Source organism: Gymnogyps californianus, chromosome 2, assembly GCF_018139145.2.
Source record: "Gymnogyps californianus isolate 813 chromosome 2, ASM1813914v2, whole genome shotgun sequence".
NCBI lineage: Eukaryota > Metazoa > Chordata > Aves > Accipitriformes > Cathartidae > Gymnogyps > Gymnogyps californianus.
Genome location: NC_059472.1, coordinates 167,818,728 through 167,837,515, shown reverse-complemented (window position 1 = coordinate 167,837,515; position 18,788 = coordinate 167,818,728). Strand labels below are relative to the sequence as shown.

Genomic DNA, 18,788 nt, shown 5'->3' with positions numbered 1-18,788 from the left:
AAGTGAGCCGTGGTTTGCTTTCCCTTTGATGTCTGCGTCTCTTAGCGTGACCTACCTTTAAGCGATCGGCCATTTCAAGACGCCCCGTGGGTATCCGGTGACCAGCTGGCACGCGTCCCGCTCCTGCAGCCGTCTGGTCGCAAATCGAGGTGTGCAACACCCCAGTATCTTCTCCTTGGTGCGGGTGGTTGGACAGGCCCTGCCTCCGCAGGGAGCGGGGATGCCCCACAGTGCACGGCCAGTCACGGGGCAGAGTGCCCAGTCCCACCAGTGCCCCACCGCTGGACCCTCTCCCGTGGGGTCAGGATCCCTCTGTGACCCCTCTCTTTGGTTAGAGACCACCAGTCCACGGGAGGTGAACTGTGCAAGCACGCGTGCGGTTATTAAAAAGCAGCTAAAAATGGCAGCGAGGAGAATTAAACCCTCTCCGGCACCATGGAGGTGCGCCCCAGGGGCACGGAGCCCAGCGAGCCCCAGCAAGGACGCAAGGACGGCTGATGAGAGGGAGGGAGCTGGCAGAGCCCAGCAGCAGGGTGGGGGACACAGGTAGAAACACTGAGGCATCCTTTGGAAAGCTGAAATTGTGGGTAAAGGGGGAAATGGAGGGGACCATAAACCCTGGCAGATTAAATGCATAAACACAACAAGGCAGTGAGACCGCTCGAAGGAACAACTAACAAAGAGATTAGACCCAACAATAAATCTTTCTTCAGACTCATCGGGAGCAGGACGCCTTCCAGAAGCCTGCAGGGCCAACGGATGCCCGGGCACAAAAGGTAAACCGAGAGGACAGGGCTGCTGCATGGGAGCTAAATCCATTTTTTGCATCGGTATTCACCGGGAAGAAACCGGAGGGGGTTACCCTGCAGGGACCCCTCTTTGCAGGGGCACAGCAGAGGATCCATTTGGAGAGGCAGCGGCTGCAGAGGACTCCAGAGGAGCAGAGCTGATGGGACGGCGCTGACCTGTGCCGCAGGGACCCCAGGATGCACAACCTGAGCTACTGAGATCTTTTACTCGCAGCTGCCTCAATACCCGGTGGGCACCTGGGTGGTGGAGGGTCCCAAGAGTGATGCCATCCATAACGGGCTCGAGGGAGCTCTTGGGAAATCCATGCCTCTAGGTCCGGCAGCTGCAAGGAGCAAAGGAGTAGGAGCTGCGGCGAGTAAAGCTGCTGCAGGCTGCACAGATACGACCCACGCGGGATGATGGGGACGGCTGTCGTGCAGAGAAGTCCTGACCTTGCAGAGAGCCCTGAAGAGAGAACAGAGAGATTACACACGGGTAAGACGGTTGATGAAGTCTGCTTTGATTCCCAAAGGGCTTTAAGGAAAGCAGGCAGCCGTGGGACAAGCAGGACGCCCACGGGGCAGGCAGCCAGCTTCCTAGAAGGCTGGATGTGTAAGGCGAGCACGGGCGTCAGCTCTTGCCATGGAGGAGGTCACCAGTGCAGCTCCACGGGGGTCTGGGCTCTTTGGCACATTCCCCAGCGCCGGGAGAGGGCAGGGCTGCAGGAAGGGGTCACGGCACCCTTTGGGGTGCCGGCTGCCCGAGGCGCGGCGGTTCGCTGCACCCTCTGCGGTGCCGTCCGCCCCTGCTGACCCCAGAGACCCCCTCGCTCCCACGGGCAGGCCTGCTCCCGAGGGGAACGGGGCAGTTTTCTGTCTCCGGGCTGACCTCCCCCTCAGACGTGTGGCACCCAGAGCAGCAGCGGGTGCCGGGGCCTGCCACCCACCCACCCGCCCGCCCGGGTGATGCCCTGCAGCCCGCGAGCAGCTCTCCCTGCCGTCCGTCCCGTTAGCCTCTGTAAGGGGAGCCGAGGCAGCGCGGTGGGCAGGACGGGCTCAGAGAGAGCAGCAGAAAGCGGAGAGGGAGGCCCCTGCTCACGCAGCGGTGCAGGCACGCAACGCTGCACCGCGAGGCGAGGGGCCACCCACGGGTGCCCGGCCCGTGGAGCTGCGATGTCTCGCCCCGGCGCTGTGCCGGAGATGCTGCCGGGCCTGCGCTGTCGCCCTGCCCTATGCCAAGGCTGGCGGAGACACCAGCAAGGCAACAGCGAGCGGTTTTGGCCCACTTTCCATTTCCATCGCCTGTATTCAGACGAATGGCACAAACACGCTTCCAGCCGGCGCAGGGCGGAACGGGCTGATCCCCTGAGGGGCACGGGGAGCCCCGGGCAGGGGAGAGGGTGATCTCACCTCCGTATCTCGCTGGGCAGCAGCACTCTAGAACTGGGCATCGCTTTATATTAACAATATTTTAGAAGAATATTGAAAAATCAAAGAGATTCTGAGAAGACCCACGCAGAATGATTTGAGGGCTAGAGCGAGTGCCTTACGGCAGAAGATTTAAAGAGCACAATCTGTTCAGCTTATCCAAAAGAAGATTGAGGGGTGACTTGATTACACTGTAGAAGTACTTTCATAGGGAAACATTAAATGGCTCGTTAATCGAGCCAGGAAAGATATAAAAAGACTCAATCTCTGGAAGCTGAAGCCAGACAAATCCACATTGAAAATTAGACGCAAAATTTTATTGGTGAGGGTGATTAACCACTGGATAAAATGCATTAAATTTGAACAGTCATAACCACTCAAATGATTTTGTTCAGACATGGCCTATTTTCTACATCCTGGAAGTCAGAAATCCTGTTTCTGCTTCCTACACAGTGTATGTATTTTTTAAATCTGCTGCCTCTTTTGCATCCCTGCATCCAGCACCCTTACATCCCTGGGACCTTCTCTTCCATTTCTGCAGCAGCCTCTTCTCCAGTCTTGGTGACTTGCTTGGCCTTACCTCCAGCGGGTCTGCAAAGCTGCATCCTGTACCTGTGCCTTTGGCTGAATCATCGTTGCTAAAATCCTTCCTTTTACTCTCCCTGATGCGCGCATCAAGTTTAAGCGATTTCTTCCCACCTTGCAGGTCCCAGAGACTCTTCCAAACCTCGTGTGCCGGGGCCTGACTCACTCTGCATCGCTCTCCCTCTCCGTACCTCCCCTTTCCAACAGCTCCCGCTCGACGCTCGTCGCCTCTTCCTGGGTGACCCCTACACGCAGCCTGCTCTATGAACTCTTGCCAGCTCTCCGTCCGTCTAAAAACTTCATCCTAAAAACTCTGCCATTGAATCTCTAAGTAGAGGGCTTAACTTTTGAAAGTATTAAATGGAGCTACCAAGATGATGAGATTTTTTAATCAGTACTTGTTATTCTTACCTCTTTCTCTCTTCAGACCACGTTTAAGCTTTGTGTTGCATGTCTGGACCCAGGCCCCGGTTCTAGAAATGGCTTGGGCAGGGGCCCGCGCTCCCCGCTGGCTGCAGGACAGGAACCACAGGCGGCATTTTAAGGTTATTGCACAAGAGGAAAAGATCCCCACTTGGTTTTCTGCCGCTGGTGTCCCATAGCCAAGGAGGAAGAAAATCTCAGTTCCGTGTCCTGTAACACCTTGTCGGGTTAGTAAAGCCCCGACAGCGTCACCAGCATGCCAGTCACCCAGAGCCTGGTCAGCAAAACCCACCCAGAGGTGCCATCGCCAGCACGGCTGACCGACAGGCCGATTCTCCTTCCCACGAGGAAAGTTAATATTGTTCGGCTGCCGCAACACCCAACCTGGGGTGCGGTGCCCAGCACCCCCAGCTCTCGGGGGGGGCTGGCAGCCGGGGAGCAGAGCCCGGGAAGGAGGAGGCCTCTGGCTGGAGCTGGCTTTCCTTCTCCGCCCTCGGGAGAGCCAGCCCGGGAGGTGGGAGCTGCGGGACGGCTCTGCCAGCCCCGTGCTGGCGGGGAGGCGAGATGGGCTCTTCAGGAGCGCGCTGCTCTCGCCGGGAGCTTGTCAAAACGGCCGTGCTCTGGTTCGGTGAATCTGCATCTCCCCAAGACGGTTTGTCAGAAATGCCTCTGCGAGCTCTGGCGTCCAGGGCTTTTATGTCCCGGAGACAAATCTGTGGTCACCACCCTCTGCTAACTACAGCTTATTTAAATAATTTGCTACCAGCTAATAAAAAATTTTGATTCTGCTGTGTGGGTTTTTTTTGTCTTCCTCAGCGGGTGCTCTGCTGCTCTCAAAGCTTTGCCTTTAGTGATTTATTCAGCTCAGAATAACATGGGTCCTACTTCTCCCTGGTGCCAGTGCATGTCCCCACCCTTGTCCTCCCTTCTGTCTGCGCCAGCTGCTCTCTGCTCCTTTTCTGTCCCTGGAGCAGTGACCCCAGTTGCGGCTGTGGTCAGCAGTGGCTGTGGACGGACTGGCTCTGTGGCCGCTGGAGGTCCAGGGCCACTCGATGACTGCAGCGACCGTGACCAGGCAGGTCTGCAGTGCTGCTTCGTCTGAGTGCCGGTAACTGCGTGGAGGCCGGTGTGAGCAGCAGCTCTGAAAACAATCAGGGAACAGAAAATCAGGGAACATTTTTTGTGATTTGGGTGGCGATACCCAGGCCAGCCTCCATCTCTGACCATCTCTGTGCCCGGCTTCCTCCCTCCCTCCGGCCAGTGTCTGGCCAGCACCGAGGTCCCCTCTGCAGCCACCCGGCCCCAGCCTCACCCCTTGTTTCTCCCGAGTCTCCCCAGGCGCAGAGCCGGGCTTTGCCCAGCACTTTCTGCATCAGCCTTAGTGTCCCAGAGAAGGGGCAGCTCTTCCCCACCAGCTTCTCGCCTCCGCCCCCTGCACCACGCTCACGGCTCAGTGCTGTGGGAGAGGGCAGCGCACCCACCACGCACATGGCACCTCAGGGCAGGGGGTCCCGCCTGCCTGCACCTCCCCAGCCACCCCTCAGCCCGAGTGCCCCGGGCAGATCGAGCAGCACGGCCTGCTCCCCAGCAGCCTCTGCACCCATGGGTGCTGCCCACCTCTGCCACCGGGACCCCTGGCTCGGCCAGTGGCTGCCCATCTCCTCCAGCCCCTCAGCTGGCGGCACTGGGGACCCTCCTTGGCCCTTCCCTGCGAGGGATGGTGCTGTGCCGCGGGGCTGCGGTGTTGCAGGGGCGGCTTCTCGGGGTCTTGTGGCAGACCCCTCACTCGTGACGGGGACGGGGTGTTTCATGGCCTGGTTCTCATGGGGTCCTTTGTAAATGCAGAGCTTACGCTCGCCTAGAGATGCAGCTCAGCATCCCCAACTCCCACCTCCCACCCTCGAGCTCTTTTTTCTGGCCCAGCTGCTTTCCCCACAACACATCTCCACGTCTTTTGACTGGGGCTGACACCTCTCGCTGCTGGTGGGAGCTTCTGAAGAGCAGTTTCATCTGCAGAGGCGTTCATCTCTCCCATGGCTCCACTCCCACACGCGCTGCGCTTCGCTGAAGGCGCCAACGATGAAAGGGACTCCTCGGTCCCGCTGGGATGGCGGCGCCAGGGGCGAGGGGGTGTCTGCCCGGTGCCCCCGCCGCCTCGCTGCTCCGGGAGAGGAGAGAGGAGTCAGCACCCAGCACGGACCTGGAGCTGGAAAAGATGCAGACAACGGTCAGGGATGCTCTGGTGTAAAATGACTGAATCCGCAACTTTCTGCTCTGCGGCGTAGATGCTGAGGCAAGTTACGTCAGGGGACTGCGTCTCTCCTCTGCCGGAGAGCCGTCCTCCCCGTGGGCTTCCAGGAACGACGGGTAGGCGAGAACGCCAGCAGCAGCCTATTTTTAAATTCTGCTGTGCATGCGAGAGCTCTGCTTTGGCAGCCCCACTTTTCAGCTCTCTCGGTGCTATTTGCAGGTCATTAAAGACTTCGCTCCCTGTGATCGCAGGGCGAGTTCTGCTCTTGAGTTCTGCAAGACAGCTGTACACAGAAAATAAATTCTATGTTTGCAATGCCTCCTGCTAATGCTAATATTACAATTACACCGCCTGGAGCCTTAAGCTCTCCTATCACACATCTCATCAATCTGCGTCGCTGCAGTCTAATGATAAGCCGAAAAGAGTGATGAAGAATGCAGATCAGGATTGAAGGAGGCAGCTGAGGGAATCGCCACCTGCAGGCTCCACGCCCCGATTCTGGGACTCCCGGTCAGCTGGCCTGAACCGGGATTTCAACCGGGGCCGAGGCCAGGAGGCCCGGCCCAGCCCCACGAACCAGCCGGTCCTTCTGACCTGGAGGCGGTTGGGACACAGGAGCCCGGAAGGGAAAATAATGAATTCCTCGGAGCCACCCAGCTCCCTGGAATCACTGCCGCTCTCAGATCCACCTCAGCAGAAAGGGTGCTGCAGCTTGCGCACTGCTGCCCTTACCAGATTCCTCCCGATTTTATTATAGGAAAGTCTTGTGCCATCAAAGCGATGGACCCTTTGAGGTGATGCCCTGGGGAACGGGATATTGCCATCCAAAGATCTCCCTTCCAGCTTCGTTCCTTTACGGGCGCTGTAGGTTTTTTCCTTCCACAAGTCTCCCCCCCACTATCTCATTTCGATGGTACAAGCCTTTTCACCTAAAAATATGGAAATTTTGACCAAATAATTTTTGACCACGTTCATAATTATCTGAATGCTTTTCAGGAACACAGAAAAGCTGAGCCTCCAGCATTAAGGTTTGGTACCAGATATTAATCAGCCACAAGAGATTTTAGGATAAATTACTTGAAATGTCTTTGAATATCAAAAACAAGTTGGAGACAAAAACTACTCCACGCTAATTTTTTCATCTATCTTTCAAACTTTCCTTCTTCGTGAAGCCTGCAGGTAGGTTTAAACGCATCTGGGGAATCACAGTCCCCCAAAGGACCACTGGAGCTCAGTCAGTTGTAGTCTGCAGCTTCTCCCATTCCCCCGTGTTACCTCTCCGCTGCATAATCCGCTTACTCCCTGCCAGAGACCACGTCTTCACCAGCGCACGGCTCTTCCAGCGACGGGCTCCGCCTGCGGAATTTGCTGTCCTTCGCCGATTGCCCGCCTTGTTTTAGAATGACAGAATAATTTAGAATCATAGAATCATTTAAGTAGGAAAAGACCCTTAAGATCAGCGAGTCCAACCGTTAACCCAACACTGCCAAGTCCACCACTAAACCGTGTCCCTCAGCGCCACGTCTACACGTCTCGTCAATCCCCCCAGGGATGGTGACTCCACCACTGCCCTGGGCAGCCTGTTCCAGTGCTTGACAACCCTTTCGGTGAAGGAATTTCTCCCAATATCCAATCTAAACCTCCCCCGGCGCAACTTGAGGCCATTTCCTCTCGTCCTATCGCTTGTTACTTGGGAGAAGAGACCGACCCCCACCTCGCTACAACCTCCTTTCAGGTAGCTGTAGAGAGCGATGAGGTCTCCCCTCAGCCTCCTTCTCTCCAGGCTAAACAACCCCAGTTCCCTCAGCCGCTCCTCACAGGACTTGTTCTCCAGACCCTTCCCCACTTTTCTATATATAAAGCAACGAACAGGATATTGACTAAATGATAAACATATTTTCACTCTTAAGCAGAACCAACAACTTCATGCTCCTTCAGTTGCACGAGAAATTTCATCTGGAGGGTTTCATAGAATCGTCATAGAACAGTTTGGGTTGGAAGGGACCTTTAAAGGTCATCTAGTCCAACCGCCCTGCAATGAGCAGGGACATCTTTCACTAGATCAGGTTGCTCAGAGCCCCGGCCAGCCTGACCTTGAATGTTTCCAGGGATGGGGCATCTACCACCTCTCTGGATAACCTATGCCAGTGTTTCATCACCCTCACAGTAAAGAATTTCTTCCTTAGATCTAGTCTGAACCTACCCTCTTTTAGCTTAAAACCATCACCCCTTGTCCTATCGCTACAGGCCCTGTTAAAAAGTCTGTCCCCATCTTTCTTATAAGCCCCCTTTAAGTATTGAAAGGCCACAATAAGGTCTCCCCAGAGCCTTCTCTTCTCCAGGCTGAACAACCCCAGCTCTCTCAGCCTGTCCTCACAGCAGAGGTGTTCCAGCCCTCTGACCATTTCTGTGGCCTCCTCTGGACCTGCTCTCACAGGTTTCCAAGGACATCCCATAAACTGGGAGAGGAGTGGCTGGAGAGCAGCCCTGCAGAAAGGGACCTGGGGGTACTGGTCGGCAGCAGCTTGATAGGAGCCAGCAGCGTGCCCTGGCAGCTGAGAGGGCAAACCCCATCCTGGGGGGCATCAAACACAGCATCACCCGCCGGTCAAGAGAGGAGATTGTCCTGCTGTATCCAGTGTTGGTGCAGCCTCACCTCGAGTACTGTATGCGGTGCTGGGCCCCACCATTTAAGAAGGATGTGAAGGTCCTCGAATGCATCCAGAGGAGGGCGACCAAGCTGGTGAAGGGCTGGAAGGCATGTCCTGTGAGGAGCGGCTGAGGACTCTGGGTTTGTCTGGTTTGGAGAGAAAGAGGCAGAGGGGCGACCTCATTGCTCTCTGCAGCTTCCTGAGGAGGGGATGTGGAGAGGGAGGTGCTGATCTCTCCTCCCTGGGATCCAGGGACAGGACGCATGGAAGTGGTTCAAAGCTGCACCAGGGAGGTTCAGACTGGACATGAGGAAGCACTTCTTTACCGAGAGGGTGGTCAAACCCTGGAACAGGCTTCCTGGAAAGGTGGTCGATGCCCCAAGCCTGTCAGTGCTGAAGAGGCATTTGGACAATGCCCTTAATAACACGATTTAACCTTTGGTCAGCCCTGAAGCGGTCAGGCAGTTGGGCTAGATGATCCTTGTAGGCCCCTTCCAGCTGAAACAGTCTATTCTCTTCTATCACTGCCCCCGACAGCAATCCCTTCCTCCTAGGCCTCGCCAAGCACCACCGCACTAATGCCAACACCCGAACGCCTCCCTTCCCTCCCTTTGAACCTAGGCTCAGCTGCCGCCCGTTCCTCCAGCCGCCTCACAACACCACCTTCTCCTCAGGCTGGGCCCAGCAGAGCCGAGCACTTCTCAAACCGATAATGGCGGGTGAGGGAAAGGCCCTGGTCGAGGAAGCCCGACAGCGCAGGCGCAGCCTGGCGCGGGGTGCGCCGGGAGCTGTAGTCCCGCCCCCGGCGCTGGGCGTGCCCAGCGCCGGGGGCGGGACTACAGCTCCCGGCGCACCCCGCAGGGGAGTCCCCCACGCATGCGCAGAGCAGGACTACACCTCCCGGCGTGCCTTGCGGCGAGGCGGAAGCGGCGCGATGGCGGCAGGTGAGGGGCCCGGACCGGCCGCGGCTCCGGTCGCTTGCGGCCCGGCGGGCTGATAGCCCCGCTCTATGCCCTCAGGTCGGTAGCCGGTGCCGCCGCCATGGCGCTGATCGAAGGCGTTGGCGATGAGGTGACCGTGCTCTTCGCGTTGTTGCTGGTCGCCGTGGTGCTGGGGCTGGCCTGGGCCTCCACCCGCGCCCCCGAGCCCGCCGCGACGCCCCGCGACGCCGCGACGCTGCCCGAGGAGGGCCCGACCCCCGCCCCGACCCCCGTCGAGCACAAGGCCCGGCGGCGGCCGGAGCGGCCCCCGATGGGACGGACGGGCTGGCGGCGGGGCTGCGGCCCCGGGCCGGCCCCGCACCCGCGCAGGACCCCCTCGGTGAAGGGGACGGTGACCCCGCCGAGCCCACCATGGTGCTGCGGTTGAAGTTCCTCAACGACACGGAGCGCCTGGCCCGGGTGCGCGCCGGCGATACCGTCGGGGCCCTGAAGAGGTGAGGGGCAGGGCAGGCCGGTTCTGCCGCGGCACTGCTCGGGGCTTTCCCGGCTGGGAGCGGCGCTGGGAGCGTCCCCGAGCCCCGCCGGCGGCTCCTTCCCTCCCTGGAGCTGCTGGGAGCTGCCGCTCTCGCCCTTGTGCCGGTGGCATGTGGCTGCGGTGCCTGTGCCCGTCGGACAGCCCGTCCTGGCGGGTGCCTTCGCTTCTGGTAACGCCTGGGGCGGCTGACGGCGAAGCGCGGGCGCAGGGGTGCGGGCAGAGCGGGCGGTCAGGGTGGGCGCATTCGCAGGCTGCTCCTGGGAGGGGTGGACGGAGGGGACGCTGTCCTGGCGGGAGCGTGAGACGTCTCCCTCCTTGTCCCCCGCCCCAGGGCCTATTTCCCCGGGCAGGAGCAGCAAGTGCGGCTGATCTACCAGGGCCAGCTGCTGCGCGATGACGCCCAGAGCCTGGCCGCCCTGCACCTCGCCCACAACAGCGTCCTGCACTGCCACATCTCCCAGCACAGCCCGGCCCCCGCGCCCGCCGGCCCCCACGCCTCCGCCGACCCCGTGCACGCCGCCCTCAACGTGGGCAGCCTCATGCTGCCGCTCTTCGTGCTGATGCTGGCCGTGCTCTGGTACTTCCAGCTGCAGTACCGCCACGTCTTCACCGCCACCGCGACCACCTTCCTGGCTGGCCTCACCCTCCTCTTCAGCTTCATGGCCTTCACCATGTACCGCAGATAGCACGGCCCCGCGCCCCGAAAGGAGCTGCTGCGCCCGGAACGCACGTGGTGCCGGATGGGGGGGGGGTCCGCCTGCCGCACCTGAACTTGGGGGGGGGGGGCTGGGCCGTGGGCCGTGTCCCCCGGGGGCCGCAGGACCGAGGGAGCTGGTGTCCGGGCGGGAGGCAGGCAGCCTGCCCGCACGCCGTATCCCCTGGCTCCGCAGCCAGGGTTGCTGCGAGGAGCGAGTGCTGTGCTACCTCGGGGCGGAGGGTGAGTGGTGTCCCGGTGCCCCCCCCCCAGCCCTGCACGGAGTGTCCGCCTGGTCCCCATCCCATCCCGCCCGCCGCTCTCGTGCCCTGCGGCCGGCCGGCTCCACGCGCGGGAGCTCCTGCGTGGGCCGTCCGTGCCCTGCCCGGGATGGTGTCTGCTCCCCCGGGGCTGGGGCTGCCTCCCCGCGGGGGGGGACGACGACACACGGTCGGGCTGCCCGGCCCCTCCCGGGGGCCGCTTCCCGGGGCTGCCGGGGTCCCGGTGCCGGCCGGGGGACACGCTCCCCGCCGCTCTGTTACGATTAAAGAGGAAGGACTGTGAACGGTCGCGGCCTCCCGGCTCTGCTGCGCCGCGGGGGGCGGGGGGGGACACACCGGGGCGGCGGGAGGGGCGGGGCTCCGGGGCGGTGGGAGGGGCGGGGCTCCGGGGCGGCGGGAGGGGCTTCCCCAGCGGGCGGGGCGGGGCCAGCGACTCGGGCCACTCGTTCCGCATGGCCGCAATGCGCCTGCGCCGGCAGAGCCGCCCCGCCCCCTTCGCGAGGCGCTCGCTCCATTGGGAGGACGGGTAGCCGCTATTTACATACGCCGCTACGCACGCTGCCGGAGCTCGAGCTGCCGGCCCCGCCCCCGGAAGTGTGGGCCGCGCCGGGGGCGGGGCCGCGGCCTCCCTCGGCCCTACGGGGGCTGTCGGGAAGATGGCGGACTCGGTGTCCGGGCGGTGCTGAGCGGCCGGGGCGGCGGCGGGTCCCAGCGCGGCCGCGAGCGCCATGTAGGGCCGGGCCGGGGACCGGGGACCGGTGGGACGAGGGGTGGGGCGCGGGCCGGGCACCGCGGGGCCCGTCTAGGCCGGAGGAGTGGGAATAGGGGCCCCCGGGGATGGGGGCCTGGGTGGGCCGGGTGTCGCGGTCCCGGTGCGGCCTAGCCCGGCCGGGGGGTCTCGGTACCGGAGGAGGAGCGCTCATTGCGGACCGGGGGTCCCGGTAGCGGGGGAGGAGCGCTCACTGCGGGCCGAGGGTCCCGGTACCGGGGGAGGGGAAGATCGGGGCGGCCCCGGGATCCCGGTACCGGACGGGGATCTGTGCGTGCCGGGGGGTCCTGGGACAAGGGGGATCTGCGAGTCCGGGGGCTCGGGAGAGGGGAGGGGGCTGTGCGGGCCAGGGGACATCAGGGTGGGGCGGCCTGTGCAGGCCGGGGGCCCCGGTACCGAGGGGGTCTCTGTGGGTGGGGGGACCTCAGGACAGGGGGCTGTGTGGGGCAGGTACCCCTGCACCGGGGCGGATCCGGGGGGAGGTGGGTGGGGGGTGTCCCAGCGTGGGCTCCGTGCGTCCCTCACTGGCTCCAGCCATCCCAGAGGCACGAGCTCACTGGCCCCCTCACCCCCCCCTCTCGTCCCCAGGGTCTCCCGGTTCTCCGAAGCCTCTCGAGCCGCCCTGCCCTCGCCATGCTGCGCCTGCTGCCATGGCTCCGTGCTCTGACCCGGGAGAGCGTGCGGCCCGGAGTCCTGCAGGGCCTGGCTGCTGGTGACAGGAGCGGGGCCGGGATGTATCCCACCTGCTACTGTGCAGGCAAAGCGAAGCAGCGGGCTGTGCTGCTCCCCCTGGACCCCTACGGCCATGGGCTGCTGCACACCTTTCCCCCGGACGCCTACAGGACTCGAGGCCATGGCAAGAGGAAGAGCTGGAACTTCATCCACGAGAAGATGAGTTATGACACCTTCTTCACAATGAAGCGTCTGATCGAGCGCTCGCGCAGCGTGGGGGAAGTGCTGCGGTGGGTCACGCAGAACCCCAGCAAGGTGTCCGCCAGCCACTACCCCATCGCCCTGCACAAGCTGGGCCAGCTCTTGCAGCAGCAGCAGCAGCAGGGCCAGGCCACGGTGAACGGGGAGAGCCGCGGGCCCAGCCAGATGCTGGAGCAGCCGGAGTTTCAGACTCTCTGTCAGGCCATCATCAGCGGCTGCTCCAAGTTCGATAACTTCAGCATTGTCAACTGCCTGTACGCCGCTGCCGCGCTGGGTGAGTGTCCCGGGCTGCTGGTGTCTGCCTGCGCGGGGTTGTCCGCAGCGAATGGGGGAGGCGGGCAGGGCAGCGAGACGCGAGCCAGGGCTTGGCTTTTGTGAGGTGAAAGGAGAGCTTGCCGGTCCGGCTGCCGCGGAAGGAGTAAGGACGTACTGGAACAGGAGCTGGTGTCTGGGTTTGTGTGCGGATTTACGTGTGATGGCGGCTTTGTGGCAGACGGAGCTGTGCCCTTTGAAGGAGGAGGCTCTGCTTGGGGTGTGCAGCAGGAAGGGAGTCGGGTGGACTGACAGCTCTGGGGGGGCTTGGCTGGCTGGAGCGGTGGCCACCGCCGCCTGGCAGGACGCGGGGGATGAACCGCTCCTCGAGTTTTCTTCCAGTCCCTGACAATCAGCAAACATCTGAGCGTCGAAGTGCGAGACGCGAGATCCTGGCTAAACCCTTTGCAAGCCATGAGCCCTCTGTTATCGGGGGTTTAATGTTCAGGAGAAAAGGTTCAAGCCCGTTTGGGTTCCTGCGCAGCAGCAGCCGCCTCTGGGCCGGCCGGCGGGCCGTGTCCCGGGGGGCTCCCCCTTCGCTGGGCCGGGGGCCCCCGAGAGCCCTGCGGATTCTCCTGCCTGCGAGGAAGGGGATCGCGTCTGGCGGTTGCCTGCGGTGGCAGGTGCCTGCCCTCCCCGCCCCAGCGGTTCCTGCCAGCCCTGCGCTCCTCTGTCCCGCGCGCACGGCTCCTGCCATTCTGTTTGCTTTTTTTTATCCGCCGCAGCTGCACGCTGGGCTGAGGCCTCGGCTGAGCTGCGTACGGAGACGCCCGGTCCCGGCCGTGGGTTGATGCAGTAACTCTAGATCCCGCTGAAGCGGGGAGGGGAGAAGTTTCTGCTCTTCCCCCCTCTGTCTCACGGCGCCTTGTGTTTGTTGACACTGAGCTCTGGGCTGCCAGGCGCCTCGCCCCTCAGCTGGGCTCCCCCCGGCCTGCTCTGGTTTTGACCCACACTTTGTTCTCCGTCAGTCGCCCTTCCCTGCTCACCACGCTTACCCGCTCATTAATAAAAATGCTAACCCGCCTTTTTGAGACCTTTTTTAAGGAACAAAGCGACTGCTCAGACCAATTCTTCACTTTCCACCTTCTGACTCATTTTTGATTAATGATAAAACGCAGCAACTTACCCCATGCTGCCTTGGTTGCTTTAAAGCCCTTTTGAAAATTGAAATCTTGTCAGCTGGCTTAGGAGACCAGTGGGCTACCAGGGCCTCATACGGTGCATAATGCTTCATGCATCTCCTGAAAATATCTCTCCTGACACACGAAGGATGGCCTTTGCCTTTTTTTGTGACCGCACTGTGCGCCTGGCCTCTTGTCTTTCCGTGGTTGAATAATATGTCCAGAGTTGGAGGAAAGTATTTTCCCAGAAGCCGAGTTTGAAAGACTGAAGCTAAACTAGAAAATGGGAGAAGGTTAGAAATGTGAAAGGATTAATTGCTGTCATACACGGACAGGAATTTTTTATTTTGGTAATGTGTTGATGTCTTATTTGTTTTCCAACCAAAACTTTTTTTGAAGTACTTTTTGAGGTGTATTATTTATCTGTAAGAAGTTTGAGACTCAAGAAATAAACCTGGCTTTTGCAGATGAACTAAAGGACTTCCATTTTGGTGGAGCGGGTGGGAATAATCGAACAGCTCCACGTGACTTTTTCTGGGGTGCTGATGCACTGATGTTCTGGTCAGGCTTTGCCAAACCGGTCGTCTTTCCCTTTCTCCTCTTCGGTTTGATCGCCGACACGGCACATCTGTCCTTCTCCGGCCGTAGTCTCGTGCCTGAGCTTACGAGGACGGTTGTGCCTAGTGAAGATGAGAGGTGGGGTCCGGGCGTCCCTAATCCCTTCCCTGTCGCAGGCCTGCCCGGGGAATCGCCGCTGGTGCGAGTGCTGGAGGACGAATCCCGGAGCCGCCTGGGCCGCTTCAACCAGAAGGACGTCTCCATGGTCTTCAGCAGCGTGATGAGGCTGCACCCGTCCAGCCCCCACCCCCTGGTCGAGTCCTGCCTCAGCAGCTTGGAGCGGCACCTGGAGAAGGAACGCCACCCCCAGACCCTCTTTCTGCTCCTCTCCTACTACCGGCTGCGGGCGCAGGCGCTGCAGGGACACCCGGCCTCCGACCAGCAGCTGATCAACAACCGCAAGATCCTGCGCCTCGTCAGGCACACGCTGGGGCAAGTGAGTGCCATGCGGGAGCACGAGCTGGCCCTCTTGGACGAGATGCTGGCTCTGTGCGCCCAGGAGGCGAACAACAAGGCCCTGGAGGCCATCTTCAGCTCTCAGCTCTTCTACGAGAACCGCCAAGAGCGATTCATCCGCAGTATGGCAGGTGAGGGCAGGGTCTGCCCAGGCAGGGTCCCGGCCTTGCCCACTGTGTGAGCCTCTTCCCCGGTGCGGGGTGCGCTGGGCTCTGTCCTCCGTGCACTTGGCAGCCTTGGAGCCTCCTTTCTTGGCCCCAGAGGACATCGGGGTTTGTGACAGCACCAGCTGGGGCCTTGCTGAGCACCAGGGCCTGCAGCAGTGAGGCTGGAGCAGGAGGTGCTCTGCGTTATGGCCACCCTGTCACTGACTTCCCAGCCTAGCCCTTCCAGGGGCTGTGAGCCTACCTTACCTCAAGACTGGGAGCAGGTTGGTTTCGGTGGGGTTTCTACAGAAGGGCCCCCCTTCTGTGCACGTTCCAGCTGCGCTCCAGCTGTGTCTTCAGGGTGCACGGGATGGGAATCTGCCCCAGCCTCTCACAAGCCCCGTAAACCTGATGGTTTCTGGAAGCCTTCTGGGTTTCAGGAGAGAGGGCTCTGCTGCCCAGGTCTTGTTATCTCCCACCTGCCTGCGCTGCCTTTCCTGCCCAGGCTGTAGTGGCTTCTGGAGAGCTGCAGTTCGGACAGAGCCAGGCCTCTCTGACGGATACCCCGCTGTGGTTTGCTCTGTGCAGAGTGGCTCCCCAGGAAGGCAGAGAACCTTACCCCCTACACCATGGCCCTCATTGCCAAGTATGTGGCCCGGCACCGGCTGCGTGAGCCACGGCTGCTCGATACCATCGCAAACTTTCTCCTGAAGCGTGGGGAGCAGCTTGACAGCAAGGTGAGTGTTCGCCCCAGTCTGCGGGGAACGCCTGGGGCTGGCTCTGGGGCTGCCCTGGTGCTGGGGGAAACGACGTCTCTTCTCTGCCATCAGGCTGAGGCATCTCACTGGGGACTGACTGGGATGTGCCCTGATCCTTACGGGTTGTCAGAGCCTCTTTCTGCCCAGCTCTGGGCAGGCCTGGGCCTGACCTGTCCTTCATCCCGCTGCCCGGCCTGGCCCGACTCCCTCTCCTCCTGCCTGCAGGTGATCCAGAAGCTGGTGTTTCCCTTCAGCCGCATGAATTACCGCCCATCCAACCACAGCGAGCTCTTCCCCAAGCTGGAAGCCATCCTGGAGCAGAAAGCCGGCAGCTCACCCCTGGCGACCGTCAACATCCTCATGTCCATGTTTCAGCTTAGCCATTTCCCCCAGACCGTCCTGCACCAAGTCTTCTCCCCAGCCTTCATCACCAATGTTATGAGTATGTCGGGCCTTTTCTGGGGTAAAACCAGCCAGTAAAGCTTAGGGCTGGGGTGGAGGTGGATTTGGAAAGCGTTGGGCAGAACAGGCTCCCCCTGGGAGCGCAGGACCACCTCGCTGGCAGTCGGTCGTGTACCCCCCGCCCCGGGGAGCGTGGCTGGGCGAGGAGGGGCTGCCCGGCGGCCTCTAGCCAGCCGTCCTCTCCCCGCAGGCAGCCCCTACGCGCTGATCGTGCGCCGCTACCTCTCGCTGCTGGACGCGGCGGTGGAGCTGGAGTTCCGCGATTACAGCGGCCCGCGCCTCGACCCACGCTACCGCGTCCTCATGTTCGAGCACGCCCTGACGGCCGACGAGGCCAACAGAAAGTACAGGTCAGCGGGGAGGGGAGGGGAGGGGAGGGGAGGGCTGCCCCGGTCCGGGGAGAGCACGGCTGGGAGCGCGGTGTGCTGGGCACCTGGCTGCCTGTCCCTTGCAGGCGGGCAGTGCAGTGTCGCTTGGGACGCGGGGTTTGTGACCTTGTTGTGGCAGGATCCCAGCCGAGGACGGTGCTGGGGTAAAGGCCCATACGTGAGCTCCGAGGCCTGTAGAGGAGCAATATAGAATCATTGAGGTTGGAAAAGACCCTTAAGGTCATCGAGTCCAACCGTTAACCCAACACTGCCAAGTCCACCACTAAACCATGTCCCTAAGTGCCACACCTACACGTCTTCTGAATCCCTCCAGGGATGGTGACTCAGCCCCTTCCCTGGGCAGCCTGTTCAATGCTTGACAACCCTTTCAGCAGAGAAGAATAAGCTGTTAGTGTAGCGACATCGGGAGGAGCTTTTCTGCCGAATGAGCTGAAGCGTGTCCCCTCCTTGCCGCAGAACAGCAGAGCCCAAAGCTAAAGGCTCTCCTTACTTCTCGCTCCCCAGGGCCTTCGCGTCTCTGCGCAGATGTGCTCAGAGGGAGAAGGCGGGTCGGCAGTGCTCGAGGGGGCAGGCTGGGGGCCCTCCCTAGCGCGTCCTCTGACTCTTCTTTTTCCCCTCAGTTACAAGGGGCTGGTGGCCGAGGCCCTGCGGCAGCTGGTGGGAGAAGAGTGCTATCGGCAGGACGAGGTGCTGCCCCCAGGATACTGCACAGGTAGCCTGGCTGGGTGCCCCGCTTTGGGGCAGGGACTTGGCCCTGGGGAGGGGGCTGGCGGTTGGGATTTGGGGGTCTGTGGGTGCAGCAGAAGCCCTGCGGCTGCCTGGGTGCTTGGGGGAGGCCCGAGGGTAGGAGGTTCTTCAGGGCAGAACTAGATTTGGCTGCTTTTTCACCACCTTCCCCATGGCACTGCCTTCCCCCGGCGCTTTGGGACGAAGCTCCCTGAGTTGCCCCTGCCACAGGAGGGCTCAGCTGGGCCGGTGCAGTGGGGGGTTCCCTCTGCGCTCCCGTCTGTTGGGCTGGCTGGCACAGCCTCCCACCCTGGGGCACGCGGGGTCCCTGAGCCCATGTCCCATCCGTAGGGGGGGTCTTGAGGCCCGGCGCTGATCCGTGTTCTCTCTCTGCAGACTTCCTGCTGTGGATTAACCGCTCGGGCACTGTGCTGCCTCTCTCCCGTGTTCCTGCGGCTTCCAAAGCTCCCTCTGCCCACACTACAACGTCCCCTGCCACCATTTCCTTGCGCTCGAGCGTCCTGGCCCTCACCTCGGACTTGCAGGACTTTGCCCCATTTGCTCCAGAGACGCCAAGCAGCCCCCCGGGCTCCCGGGAGAATAACCTGGCCGGGCGGTTCCTGGCCACGCTTTGCCCTGCCCCGGGGGCCCCTGCTACCAGCCCCCCTCGGACTATTACTGCGGCCTGAGCAAAGAGTCTTCCCTGGAGAGCCAGGGCAGCTCCACGTTAAGCAGCCCTTCCGAGTGCCTCTCCGCGCAGCCGGCTGGCACGCCTGACTGCTCCCCCAGGGGCACCTCCGCAGCCACCCTCTTCCAGTTCCCCATCGGCAAGATTCTGGAGGAGGAGGAGGAGGCTACCGCCGGCTGCCCTGGGCACGATCACAACTGCTTCCAGGGGGAGCAGGCCCAGGAGGAACCGGAGGAAAGGAGCCCACCCCCCAGCGAGGACGCCTGCCCTCCGCCCTCTCCGTGCCGGCCCAGCCCCAAGCGAGGGCCGGGCGATGGGCCGCAGGGAGCTGAAGAGATTCAGAGGTACGGAGCAGAGCCGGTCCGTGTCCCCGCTCCCTTGTGGCAGGACAGCCGCCCCAGGCCTGCGCCGGCTCTGGCTTCAGCTCTTGCCCTCCCCAGCAGTCGGCCCCGGTGTGCGGCGGCAGCGCAGGCTGTGCTGCAGAGACCCCTGTCCCCACCGCCCCCAGGCCCCGGGGTGCGGCACGTCCCAGCCCGGGTATGGCTGCCCCTGCCACCGGCTGGGCGCAGGGGGGTGGTGGGGGGGTGCTGCCCTTCATCGCCGCTGTTCTGGGACCAGGCGCGGGCAATGCTGCTGCCGTCCTGCCTGCAGGGTCTGGGGCGTGGGGTAACGCTGCCCTCCTCCCTCCGCTCTGTCCTCTGCAGGGTGGTGCTGTCGGTCAATGACAAATGGCATTACTGCCAGAACTCCGACATACTGGTGGGCTCACGAGCCATGAGGGACAGGCACTTGCGACTGCTGGGCTACTGTCTGGTTCAGGTAAGCGGGGGGCT

General features: G+C 61.8%; 2 protein-coding genes and 1 long non-coding RNA gene across 3 annotated transcripts in view; 2 read left to right on the top strand and 1 right to left on the bottom strand.

Annotated features, from left to right (window-relative positions):
- Nucleotides 1-2,526: 2,526 nt before the first annotated feature.
- Nucleotides 2,527-6,931, bottom strand: LOC127013109 (uncharacterized). The gene is made up of 3 exons (XR_007766050.1): nucleotides 6,751-6,931; nucleotides 5,196-5,430; nucleotides 2,527-4,365 (listed from the first exon to the last, which is right to left on the bottom strand). It is a non-coding gene; the product is annotated as an uncharacterized LOC127013109 (long non-coding RNA).
- A 2,161-nt stretch (nucleotides 6,932-9,092) lies between these two features.
- Nucleotides 9,093-10,345, top strand: TMUB1 (transmembrane and ubiquitin like domain containing 1). The gene is given in 3 exon segments (XM_050892182.1): nucleotides 9,093-9,351; nucleotides 9,354-9,561; nucleotides 9,934-10,345. Coding segments are annotated over 3 exon segments (747 nt in total). The 5' UTR covers nucleotides 9,093-9,167; the 3' UTR covers nucleotides 10,289-10,345.
- Nucleotides 10,346-11,275: 930 nt separating this feature from the next.
- FASTK (Fas activated serine/threonine kinase) overlaps nucleotides 11,276-18,788 on the top strand; it is a 9,622-nt gene continuing 2,109 nt past the window's right edge. Inside the window, 10 exon segments of the mRNA XM_050890962.1 lie at nucleotides 11,276-11,307; nucleotides 11,935-12,553; nucleotides 14,447-14,917; nucleotides 15,521-15,669; nucleotides 15,916-16,132; nucleotides 16,343-16,502; nucleotides 17,162-17,253; nucleotides 17,664-17,953; nucleotides 17,956-18,299; nucleotides 18,660-18,774. Coding sequence (XP_050746919.1) covers nucleotides 11,980-12,553; nucleotides 14,447-14,917; nucleotides 15,521-15,669; nucleotides 15,916-16,132; nucleotides 16,343-16,502; nucleotides 17,162-17,253; nucleotides 17,664-17,953; nucleotides 17,956-18,299; nucleotides 18,660-18,774 — 2,412 coding nt within the window. The 5' untranslated portion in view covers nucleotides 11,276-11,307; nucleotides 11,935-11,979.